This window comes from Drosophila mauritiana, chromosome 3R (genome assembly GCF_004382145.1).
Source record: "Drosophila mauritiana strain mau12 chromosome 3R, ASM438214v1, whole genome shotgun sequence".
Taxonomy (NCBI): Eukaryota; Metazoa; Arthropoda; class Insecta; order Diptera; family Drosophilidae; genus Drosophila; species Drosophila mauritiana.
This window is the reverse complement of record NC_046670.1, coordinates 5307092-5319936: the sequence shown is the minus strand read 5'-3', so window position 1 is coordinate 5319936 and position 12845 is coordinate 5307092. Positions and strand designations below refer to the sequence as shown.

General features: G+C 40.0%; 1 protein-coding gene across 1 annotated transcript in view; it reads right to left on the bottom strand.

Moving 5' to 3' along the window:
• LOC117143912 overlaps positions 1–12845 on the bottom strand; it is a 47393-nt gene extending 34548 nt beyond the window's left edge. The window contains exon 1 of the mRNA XM_033308826.1: positions 11508–12845. Within this exon, the coding sequence (XP_033164717.1) occupies positions 11508–12538 (1031 nt within the window). The 5' untranslated portion in view covers positions 12539–12845. The remainder of the gene's footprint in view (positions 1–11507) is intronic.

Below are 12845 nucleotides of genomic sequence, written 5' to 3'. Positions count from 1 at the left end.
ATGATGACGACGTAGCCACGAGTCACAATCTCAACCGAGCTTCAAGTTCATCTCCCAAATCATTTGCCAGAAAGGCGCACTACAAACACACTTAGATCGCAGCAAACTACAAGATACTTCTACAACTTCCGCTACAAGCCGACATTGTTGCAAATCTGCAGTGGGATGGATGAACCGAGGGTAACAATTTGGTTTTACTTTTATCTTTGCCTTTGTCTGATGCCTGGTACTGCACATTGGATCTCGGACCCTGCAAATCGCAGTTGTTGGGTGAAATTCGTTTGTGGCTTGTAAATGAGTTTCAATTGTGTTTGGAATCTAGCAGAAAAAGATACATTCTAATGGGGTTGGTTAGTCAGCCATGCAATGGAAATTTAATTAACTTAAATAAGATTTTAAACAACATGTTAGGAAACCAAAAGATAAAGCATATCAAAAAGCAAGATTAAAGCAAACAAACATTAATTTTTAAAATGTTAAAAACATTGCTTATTGCCTCCGAAATCATTAGGCTAAAAGTTTTGTTTCAAAAATAAATTATTGTTGTCTACACGCGTCTTGAATTGAATAACATAATTTACAAGCAGCAGGGAGCTATGTGAGAGTAAACGGTAATAAACCATGAATCAATAGTAAAAACCGCATGAATGGAATCTTCAGGTGCGGCTCCTGCTGATCTTCACCGAATCTCACACTGACGTATCTCAAGCCAATGAATTCATTTCATCCATTCGCATTTCGCCCAGCAATAATCAATTCATTTGCCTTGGAAAACTACCAGTCCACGACCAATGTGGAATTAATCCAAGCGACCACCAGGAGGGCTTCATCATCGGAGAGGATGGTCCAAATGGGGGACAACTACTTCAAATTCTACTTCTACTTTTGCTCTGCTTTCTGTTCAACGTTCCACGTTCTGTTTATTTACGATCATTGGGAAACGCGGACAAACGCAGGGTGCCATTAAATCGTTTAAATGGCTTCCTTGGCACTTCATAATTTGCCGATCAGAGCGCCCCAAACTCCAAATTGCTCTCGAAGAATCGTTGCGTGTGGGCGTTGCCCATCGCCCCACCGAAGGGTTCGACCTGCCAGCTAAAGACAGCGGGGAGCTGAAGCCGCCGGCGGATGATCATGGGATACCAGAGCAATGTATTTGGCTCCACCGGCCATTGCATCTGTATCTGACCGCCAACTTGAATCCGAGCTGCGACTTCAAGTCCGAGCTGGAATAGCAATTAATTGTATATTATTTTCGCGTCGTTTATTTACAGCAAATTAGCAGACTTGCAATTTTTCTCCAACAGGAAATTATCGTTATTGCCGCGGCGATCGCCAAGATCACCAATGAAAGAGAGAGTATTCAGCGGATAAATTATAATGCATTTTCTTCTCGCTTTACATTAAATGAAAGTAAAACAAGACACATTGATACTCAACTTTTGCATTGAAATGTTTCTTTTTCAAGGTTAGATAAGTAAAGTGGCATGACTTAAACTTATTATTTATAGTTTTTGGAAATCCGTCAAATCATAACTTTTATGGCCGACGGAAAACATGTAAATAAATAAAACCAGCTTTACAATGCGAGTAAATGGGGTCTGCTAAATTAAACGGAATGCAATTTGAGTTGACTTCATTTCGGTTTTGTTTTCTGCACTTCTCTTGTTAATTAAACGTGGTCAACACTCCGACACAAAATCAGTCTCGGCATTTCCATTCGAAAAATTTCCCTTCACCTCGGCGGCGCTCCAATGAGCATGGAAAACGTTAGGAAAATCGAAATGAAAAGCGGACGGGCGACGATGCGGAAATCAAGAGTGTGTTCGGCGCAAAGAAAAGCGAAGGAAAAGTGCCGACGGTAAGGGTTTTCATTGTTGTCATTCGATTATCGATGACTGTCAATGGTATTTTACTTACCATTTGCACTTTTCATTTGCCAGCTACCTATTTGCGCTTTCGTTTTCAATTAGGTGGCTGGCAAGTGATCAGAAAGCTTATTCAAAAATTCATTTTGGGCCCAGTTGCAGCCCCCCAACTACCGCCCACTTTCAATTTGGCTCTGCTTCTGGCCAGTTTCCGTAGTTTTATGTCGAAAGGAAGCCAAACGAATAGCGCCCGCAGCCAAGTAAAAGTTTTTGTTTACGCACTCAAGTCGTTTACTTCCTTGTTTACATAATCACTTCGAGTCCGAGCCCAATTAGAAGAAGTATGTAGTGGCCAAAGAAGAACTAAAGCTGCAAATTAGCTTAAGTTTTGCGTGACTTAATTAGGAGCGCAGACCCAATTACATCATCAACCGGCCATCATTAACATCAAGTCCGAATCCGTGGATAGGAAAGTGAACTCGTATACTATTTTCTTTTATCCGATCATCTTGTTTAGGGTCTGGAACGGTGCTCGGGAATTGAGTGTGGTCAGTGCATGCCCAACCATTATGATTGCTGTCGGGTTATATAACTCTTTAACGAGTTGAGGAAAACATAAAACGAATCATAACTTTGTAAGAACTTTTCCGGGCTTAGCTTTATAGTTTCTAGTTATAAATAGCATTTTGAATCTGAAGTTACAGGATACGAAGTCAAGTAACTATCCTATTATGCGAGATACCGAATAGAAATTTAAAACCGAGTTCCAAACTTTATTAGTGTTTTTGTCCAAGTTTATTAAACATACAATTAAATTTAGTACCACTATCCAAATATTTATCGCATATTTTCACTAATTTATTTTGTTTGGTATGTCTGAAAATTCCATTCACATGCTCAACATAACTTCACTATTATTTGCAATTAATTTAATTAAGGAAATAAGCAAAGCGAAAAACATTGCCTAAACAAAAAATATTTACGCTCTGTGAAAAACTAAATACAGCGAAAAGAAAAAATATTTGTATTTAATTGCATTAGCGGCAATTAAGTCAACAGGCGAAAAAGTACAAATAAATCTTGTTGGGCAACCTGGTGGTTTCTTAGCGTTTTTTCGGGCCAATTTAAATGCATTTGGAATTATGATAGAAAAACTCCGAATGGAAACCCCAGCAAACAAGTCCGACCAGTTGGGCTCTAGGCTGGGTATGTGTAATAAGACTGCAGCTCCGACTTGGTTTGTGGCTGGGGAAGTCATCTTGTGTGGCTCGACAACAACGAGACATCAAGTTGAAGTTCGCACGGCACTTGAAAATGCAAACTGAATGAAAAAAACGCTATATTGTATGGATGATAATAGAAAAATTCCGAAAAATGGCCAAAGATGAATTTCAAATACACTTTTATTGCCCCAATTATTTAAGTTTGGTACTTAATTGAAGATATTTTCAAGCAGCGTGTTCCCAAAATATTAAAACTAATGTGTAATATTTCCAAAGTAAGCCAAGTAGGTTCCAAACAATACTAGCATTGTTTAGTCATTTATTAGCAATGTATAACTTGGCATATAAAATATATAATTCTCGTTAATTAGACATCAAAATTTACAATTTAGGGTTTTTTGTTTTCCATATCTATTCCCATTTTTATATTTGGCAGAACCGCTTGCGCTTTTCATATTGCCTGAGCTGGAAAGTGTATAATAAAAGATGCTCATATCTAGGCAGTGTATATAGTAGAAAACAGTCAGCGGCAACGAACAACAGCTGCCTGACAGAAAGTACTTTCTTTCTTAATAAGATGCGCAGTTCGCATATTTGCAGTCACAACAAGGGGTGGCAAGAAGGTGGCCGGGGGCCTGGGGGAACTGAAAAGGCAGTGATGCGTCTACCTTTGCCTGCCTGGCGGCTTCTCCTTCTCCTTGGCCAAGTTAATTTGTTGACTGCCTGCAACTTGCTCTAATGCATGCAGGCAGACTTCCCCAGCTCACCAACATCCCCGCCCCACTTGCTCCGAGGCCCCCAGGTACCCGAGGTTCCGAGGTTCAGATCCCCAGCAGCTGAGACAACGACACCATTTGCTGGCAAATAGTTTTGGCGCTTATCTCCCAGAGGAACAACAACAGCAGCAGCATCAGCGCGGCATCAGCGCAGCAACTGCTGCAGTGACACAAAAGTGAGTTTTGGGAACTGGCAAAGTGGCACAAAGGTTGACGGGCAAAGTCGAGGCAAGGCAGGTGTTGAAAATATGCCGTCCCCGTTGTCAGTGCATTTCTGTGAGGGTGTATGCAACATCTCCAGCGGCAGCCACAACCGCTCCAAGACAAATGAGGCACACGGGTTACATGGCTGGAACTCTCTTATCGCCGACTCTGACTCTATATAAGGTTTGGTTACTTTCTTAACGTTGATGGCGAATACTTGATAAGGTAGAACAATTAAATAGTCCCAGGGGCTCACATAAAATGGAATATTTAATTCAGTTGAATAGAAGAAAAAATTTGTATAGCTTCCATACTTTGTTAGTTCATATTTCCACTTATAAAACTTTTTTTAAAAATATGTATTTCATTTAAGGTGTTAATTACTTGTCTTTCCATATTCACTAATCCAGAGATCAAAGTGTGTCCAATTAAATCGCCAAATCAATTAGGCAAAACGAAAACAAAAAGAACGTAAACTGCTGACGAGCATTACACCCACTCGAAAGCAAACAGACTCATTTGGCCTGTCACTTGGCTCATTTGCATGACAACAAAAACTCTTGCCACTCTCTGGCCAAAAGACCCCAAAAACGTATCCATCAAAAGCCAAGTAAACAAAGACCGGGCCACCGAAATTGAATTAGAATTGTTTATAGTAATTTGAGGCGAACAACTTTATAAAGAACTTCTTGAGGAGCACAAGCGTGTGAAAAACAAAAAAACGGAGGCAGGCAAAAACAAATTCGAGTTTTGAGTGCTGCTAAACAATTAAGCCGATCTACGCACTCGTCTGAAAAGGGGATCGGCCAGTCGGCGAGTCAAGGAACTTGGCTAACTTTCAAATTCCAGACTCTGTTTTGGTATTTCCGTTTACATAAATTAGTTGTAAGATGAAATTTCCCATCTTTCATTCTTTTCGTTGGTTCCCATTGCGTAATCAGCACCAACCATAAAATGGTGTCCAGAACCTGGAGATTGTTTCCTCTCTAATTTATAGTTTTCAGCATTTATTTCCCTTTGTTCGCCTTTTTCGTGTTTTCGTTATTTTTGTCACGCACTCCAAATCAATAAAAAATAAAGGTACATTTGTATAACAATTTAATTTAATTTGCTGCTCGTTTGTTCTTTTACGATTTTTTTTATATTTCTTTGTTCCTCGACTTCGCTAATTCTTGGTTGGTTCAATGAAGTGGCCCGCTGCCTGTAATTATTTTTATTGAAAGTGCTAAGCCCTCAAATAGTTGTGACTGCTATAAAATGAACCTAGAATCGTTCCTGATCTTATCTTAAGTTCAATGGGCTGTTAAGTTAACTGGCAGCCAACCCGTTGATGTAATCAGCTCTTGATACCTTTAACGACTGCTTCTGATTTCATTTAAATAAAGAAAGTATTTTTTGACTTAGAATTAATACATTTTTATGGCGTATTCAAAATTTGCCTGCTTTTACTTTTTACTATCCACAAATAAATGTCAAAAGAAAACAAAATGCAAAGTTTTTGCAAGTCTCTAATAACCATATTTTGTGAATTTAAGTAATTAAGTCCCTGGCTAGAAAAATATCCATATATAAGAATTTAGCAAAAACGACGACAAAACAGCACGCCGGCAATTAGCAAAAGAAAACTTTCCAAAATTATTGTCAATATCAATATAATTAGACATTTGTATTACAATTTTAGTCACACGTGTGATTAGTAAATGAGTTAACTTCATAAGTTTGTTAGCTTGTTTTGAAAATTGTATTCTTGATTTCCTAGCAGCAGCTTGCATAATTTTATTGAATTTAAATGTTTTTAGTGTTTTTCTTAACTGAAAGCGAAAATTAAAAGAATCGAGCTGACCATAAATTTCTAAATATAGTTTTGTAGCCAAATGTTTTGTTGTTGACCAGCTCTTTGTCATGCTAATTATAAAATTTGAAAATGCAAATTTCCTACGGATATTCTCCGCTCAAAACGCCGAAAGCCAAAAACTGGAATCAGTGACCATAATTTATGAGACGTTTATTGATTTCGCCAACGTATTTTTCGGGGCGTGTGCTCCACGAGCTTCGCGGCAATTTGTAAAGCTTCGTTTCTGGTTCCATTCCGGAGCGTTCCGGGGGATCTCTGGATCAATTGCCAATTACTGAACGAACAAAATATTTCTCTAATTTGCTGACACGAAGCGGCGGGGCTCGCATGTCACGGCCACTAGGAGTTCCAATCAAAACTCTGGACCAAATATGTAACTCTTCGCCTGGCTGCGAGCTGCAGCTCCCAGTGGTTTGATGCCTCTGCTCCGATAACTCCGGTCAGGCGATGTTTGGACTTGGGTTGGGCCAGGCTGGGTTCTGGGACTCGGCTAGGCCTGGGATTCGGCGATGGCTTGGCAGAAAATATTTTTCTAATTAATAATAATAACAATTGATACCCGAACCGGCTAACGGAACTATCCGAGCGGAATGTGGAGCAAAAGGTGCTAAAATTGTATTTATTTGCCAAGTTCTCTAGTTTTCGCCCGGATCTCGATTCCTTGTGGCTTTTCTTCGGGCCCAACATCTAAGCGGTTCATCAAAATCGTTGGCCTCGCTTAAATTGCATTTTGCTTTTCAAATTAAAAGTGAGGTTTCTGCGGTTTTCTTGGGCTTGCTTCTATTGGTGGCAGTGACTTTTATATCTTGAGAGCATCTTTCTCCAGCACGTATTTTTTTATTTAACTTATTTAGGTGTTGATGAAATTCAAATGATTTAATTAAGATTATATAGACAACCAAGCCAACAGATGGAATATATTAATGTAAATTACTGTTTTCTTAGTCGGTAATATTAATTCCTATTTATCACTACAATATTTTAATATGTGTTTTGTGCGAATCGTCGATAGTAATATATGTATTACCAGCATGGTTTCGTAGAAACTGAAATGACTAACTGATATATATTGTTTTTGAATTCCCATGGATCCGTTTCAACCCCAGAGTCACAGTTGGCGATTTCAATACATTGATGACTTTCCCTTGTCTAAGCCTCGAAAAAAATGCATCTATAATTTTGTAGTTTTGCATACCATTTCATACCCTGCACACACCGTGCGGGGCAGTAGAAAAATTAATTTGTCCATATGCCAGAGATAATTACCATGACTCGCACTCGAACAAAAGCCGCAGCCATAGAGCACACGAATTTTATTGCATTTTACAATTCGGCTCGCTACTGACCCTGCTGAACATTTGAACTGAACCCGACTCTCGCCGACTCTTCACATGTGGGTTCACATGGTTGGCCCGTGACCCAAAGCGGTCGCAGGTGTCGACAACTGACACCGGTGGTGGTGACTGTGACTCACCGGGTCGGACGGTTTTCATTTTCGCATAATTACAAATGTGGCAAATGCTAAATGGCAAAAATGTAACAGAAGTTGAGCGGGAAACCCTAGCGGGGCTTGGGAAGTTTTTGCACTGCATTTCCGGCTGCTTTAATTTCGGTTTTTGTTTCGGTTATTCATTTTCAACAGTGTCTGATGTCATTGACAGCGTCGAGCGGGTAGAGTTGTGGTGGGGGCACTCTAGTTAAAGTTTCCACAGAATTGTGATCCCCATTTAATAGTTCTTTTGTCTTGATGACTCGTCCAAAAATGGTGCTAAAACAGACGTCAAAGCTTCGAAATTGAAAGTGTTTCAGCGCTGTCAAGTGTGGGTGCCAACAAAAATGAGTATTTTAAAAAAGCAATTACCCAAAGCAATTTGACATTGAAAATGCTTGAAAAGCCTTTAAGAGATTAGCCAAGAAAATGAATCACCCCGAGTTATCCTATTGCATAAATGACAAGTTCGTTGCTTAAGTCATTCGAGTTTGTGTGACAGCGTTTGGCCTAAAGTCAACACAACAATTTAGCAGACGGACTCAACAATCCCCGTTTCAGCATTATGTAAATCCGAAAAAACAGTTTGCTTGTCTCATTTGTCTGCCCCTTGAGACTCTTCCTACAGTACTTGATCTATTTTTAGGCCCACAGCTCACCGCAATCTCCAAGCTGCGCCACAAATATTGACAGACGAATTTCGTATTTGTATTTACTTTGCCAAAAAATCACCAAGCAAAACGAAGAAGCAGTCAGCTCAAACGTCAAATACGGAAGATCGCCATTGGTTCTATTTAAGCTTTTATTTCTTTTAATTAGGCACCATATTTGCCGATGATTTCGGCGCTGGTGATGAGCTCAATGATGAGCAATCAAAGTGAATGCCGAGCAACAAGTTTATTATCTAGCAGCAAGGCAAAGTGATTGGCAAACAGCAATCAGAAGGAAACTTTAGCCCTCACCTCCGGCATGGCAAATAGTGAGCAATTATGGTTAGATATCTCCCGATTGGCTGATGAGGAGCAATTAGCGGCATTTGTTTGTCGAATCACGACCCAAGTGGCAAACACCAATGGCTAAGTGACAAATTTATTGGCTCCTTAATGGCGTCATTAAAGATTTGCATACAAAAACGGAGCCTTGGCAAGGGCTGCAATATTACTGGTTCTTTCCATTATATTTATAAGCATTATAACATGGTTTGAAGGCATTGTCTTTCCTCGCGTTGTACATTTGAATAATCTAAAATCATGTTTTAAGATAAATGTTATTATATGACCACGGCTTACATTTGTGGAAAATGAGTTCAGAAAAAAGTTATCTATAGTAATTTAAAATTTCTTGAACACAGTAAAAAATAATTTTTAATTAAAAACCTATTTCCGATCAAAATTATAGGTTAATTTGTAAATGCCTTCATGCATGCAAACACCATTTGCAAAGCCAACTTTATTTCGGATGCAAATACATTTAAGTAAATTCGCATAATATGCATAAAGCGGAAGTTTGGCACTATCGGGCAGACATCAAACAGCGCTACTCCATGCTCATCAGCCAAAAAAACTTTCGCACGCCGAAAGCAAAAACATCATATCTTCAGCAACACCCCATCAAAGAGTTAAAAAAACACCAAGATAAAAAACACTTTCAAATGTTCGCATCTTGGACACCTACACGTCGTCCATCCCCACACAGCATCCAAGAAAAAGAGAAAAAACAAGCGACAACTAATGTCTCATGAAAAGCAAAAGTGTACAAGGGAATGACACATTGTAAAAAAGACCCAGAGGTGAGCAAAATTTACCCAAAAGTATGTAAATAAATTTGCCTAAGCGAAATAAAAAACTTTTACTTTTATTGTTTCTTGTCGTGTTGGAGGAGCCGTCGAAGCCGAAATATTTGCGCATCATGCAATTTGATTTGCAACAGAGATGTGAGTTGTGTTTTCGAGTGCGATATCAATCGAACCTCAGCTCGAGTAGGCAACGACAACATACGTAATAGAGAAAACTGCGAAAGCATTACAATCGCTAACACAAAAAATTCCAATCGGCAAAATCAACTTACAGTGCGTTGAACTAATCAAGTTCGTTGCCTAAGTCTTTTGATTGATTGTACACATTTCCGTTGAATGCCCCTTGGAGGTCTTATCAACATTTCTGCTGCAGTCTGCTGCCACTTTTCTTTCGCTTTTGATACACTTTGCATGTCTGCTCCTGCTGATTGAAATGTTTGCCATTTTTTAGCGGCTGCCCCAACTATTGGGGCAGATAGTTGCGGCACTGAAGTGGGCGGCTTTTAGTCAAAGTAAAAGGCTTTTAATAAACATATTTGCGTGTGCTTATGCAATAAAAGCCCCAAATGAAACTGAGACTGATATTTGTACATCAAAAACCATTTAGGCGTTACACGAAATTTGAAAGTAAATTCAAAATATTTCCCATTTGGGGAAAAATTAATAATCATCCTATTACTTATGTATTATAATCAAAAATAAAGAAAGTACAGAAGAAAAACACGTTTTCGTTTTAAATCAGTTTTATAACTTCTATTATTTTGCCCATTATGCTAGTAATGTACTAGTAATTGGATATTGGAAAATGGGAAATTCGGATATTATTAAAAATATCTGAAGATATAATTCAAATGAATTTCGAATGCAAATATTGAAAAGAATTTTGAAATTAGTGCCTCGCTTTCCCACTATCTAAACAATTCGACTTTGAATGATCTACTAATAATTATTTACCACACTCATTTATGACCAAATTCTAAATAGTTATATAAAAATCCAAAAACATACATATATGTAGAGTACAATATTAATTAATTAATTATTATCTTGCTATCTTTCCAGTGTCCTAGGTAAGTTTAGACGATCTTATGTTAAACTGAAATACACTTTTCCCAAAAAATACAAGAAATTAAATAAATTCAGAAATAGCTTATTTGATTTTCCAATTTAAATGCAAACTTTGGCTTCTTTTATTAAACTTAGCTTTTCTCGGATATCAGCAAATGGAACAATTTAGTCATTTCTAACCAATGACACGCCCCTTCACCTCGACGTTTCTACATCTGTGCATAGTCATAAAGTTAAACGATTGCCAGAGCTATTAAATATTTCAGACACATTTTGTGGGCAAAAATTGTAACAGACTTCAAGCGAACGAAATAAACCGAAACCCAACCCAAATTTAGGCAAAAACCTAAAATGTCTCTTGGAAATGTTAAGCGCGAAATTGGCAAACTTTATGTGCCTGAATTTTGGACTGCAATTTGCGTTTAATTTGGGGTCACACACATTTCGGGCGAACCCCGGGCAATGTTAAGTTATGTAAAGGCAAATTTAACAATGTGCCAAGGGACGGAGCTGAGGGTAATCAATGTGAAGCAGTTTTAGTCTCCGAAGGCATTTTAATTGCCACAGAGTTACTTGCAACACTGCAACCTGCCCCGCGGCCAAGTTAAATGACACATGTGCCTGCCCCGGCCATCTTTCTCTTTCTCCCCCAATATTTTATCTCTCTCTTTCTCTCTGTCTGTCTCTGTATATCTTGGCCTGCTTGTTGTTGCTGCTGCCGATGCTGTTGAAAAGACTTTCACTCTGGCCGAGCGCTATAGATGAAATGGCATTTGACTTCATTTTTGGCCAAAAATAAAACCGAACCATTAACTAATTAGCTTACATTTTGAACGATTTATTGAGCTCTAGACTTAAGCGTAGCTCGTCTAACTAAAAATACTACTTAAATGAAATGCTCGTTTTGAAAATAGAGAACATGAAGAGAGCAGGCAATCATTAATTTTAAAGGAGGGCACATAAGTCGCTGTTTCCTGCTAACGGTTTTTACGAGTGTTGTGGAATATATTTTGATCTATTTTAAATTATATTTACTGAAATTAACTTTTAATAATATTTGAATTGTGAAATAACTCCTCCTTTCATTTTATGGATTTGGTTCTTTAAATAAATATCTAGAATTTTAAATTAATTAATTAGAGAAATACTCAGAAAATCCCCATTTATATTCCTGAGGTCCTCACTTTGCTTAATTATTTTTATTATATTAACAATATCTGATCACTCACCTTCTGGCCTGCCTGGGAATGGACTGCGTCCAGCACACGGGTGCCTTGTGGAGTTGATGCATATTTCGGGAGGACTTGTAGGTGAGGTCGCCGCACTCCGTCTGCCACACCTGGAGATTCCCCTCCGCCGGATAGAAGGTGTACAGGCTGTGGGTGGCCGAGGCGATGACCGGCGAGGAGCCACCGCCCTCGACCACATCTACCACGCCGGCTGCCACCAGCGGAGATAGTGTGGCACTAGAAATCGGTTGAACAAGTAGGGCCTGTCCAGCTGCCGGTGCCCCGGCTGCAGTGCCTCCGCCCGGTGACTTGTAGTTCAGCATGCGAGTGGCGGTGGCACCAGCATTGCTGCTGCTTATATTGCCATTTCCGTCGTGCTTCAGGATCAAGCTACTTGGATCGTAGCCGTGGCGATTGTGCCGCGAAATGGCGTCCACCGAATGGGATCTAATTCCGTTTCGAGGTGGATTCACGTGGAGCCGACGTCCGCGTCGGAAGTTAGCAGTGCCAGTTCCGGTTCCCAGGCTACTGTTGCCCAATCCCGAAGATCCCTGCTGCATCGACGCGGTTAACCGGTGATTGTGGACACTGGAGGCTGCACTGGGAACGAGGGGCTGTCGTTGTTTTTGGTACTGGAGGCGTGGCTGTTGTGGGGGTGCTTGATGATGCCTTTGTTTCCCCTGGTCCTTGGCAAAGAATTCCCGCCTCTGCAGCTGGGGGGCGGCCAAAGTGAGTGCGCCCCTGACATTTCCGGAGTTCACCATTGAGGGGCTGGATGCAGTTGCTCCGGACGTCGTCTTAGTGGCGCCCCCAGTTGCCGCCGAACTAAGCTGCGCCAGCTTGCTGGCATTGTTGTTGCTGACCGTATTGGCTGCATTGCTGTTGTTGCAAGTGCTGGTGCTAGTGGTTCCACTTGTCTGATGCTCCGAATCGGTGGAAACCCGATCCGGATCACTTTCGAAACCTTCGTCCAGGGATCGAGTTGGACTCAGAATGGGCTTCGAGTGCTGCTGCTCCAGTTTCGTAGACATGGCTGCTGGCCACTAAGGGGTATTATTTGTTGTTGTTTCTTTTGTGTTTTTTATTATTTTTTCTACAGCTTTAGCCCGGGTATTGGGTATCGTTACACTTGCTGCACATATGCACCTTATTTCTCTCTTTCTCTGCCGCCTGCCATGCACACTTGTTTTTCACATTTAATTTCGCTTGGCTTTCAGCTCGTTCACTTCGCGAAAAGTCGCGCCAAAGTTGCAGTTTGCAGTTGGTTTGGATTTTGGTTTTGGTTCGAATTAAAAAATCGCTACTGCGTTATGCACGTCTGTCTCGCACGAAAGCTTT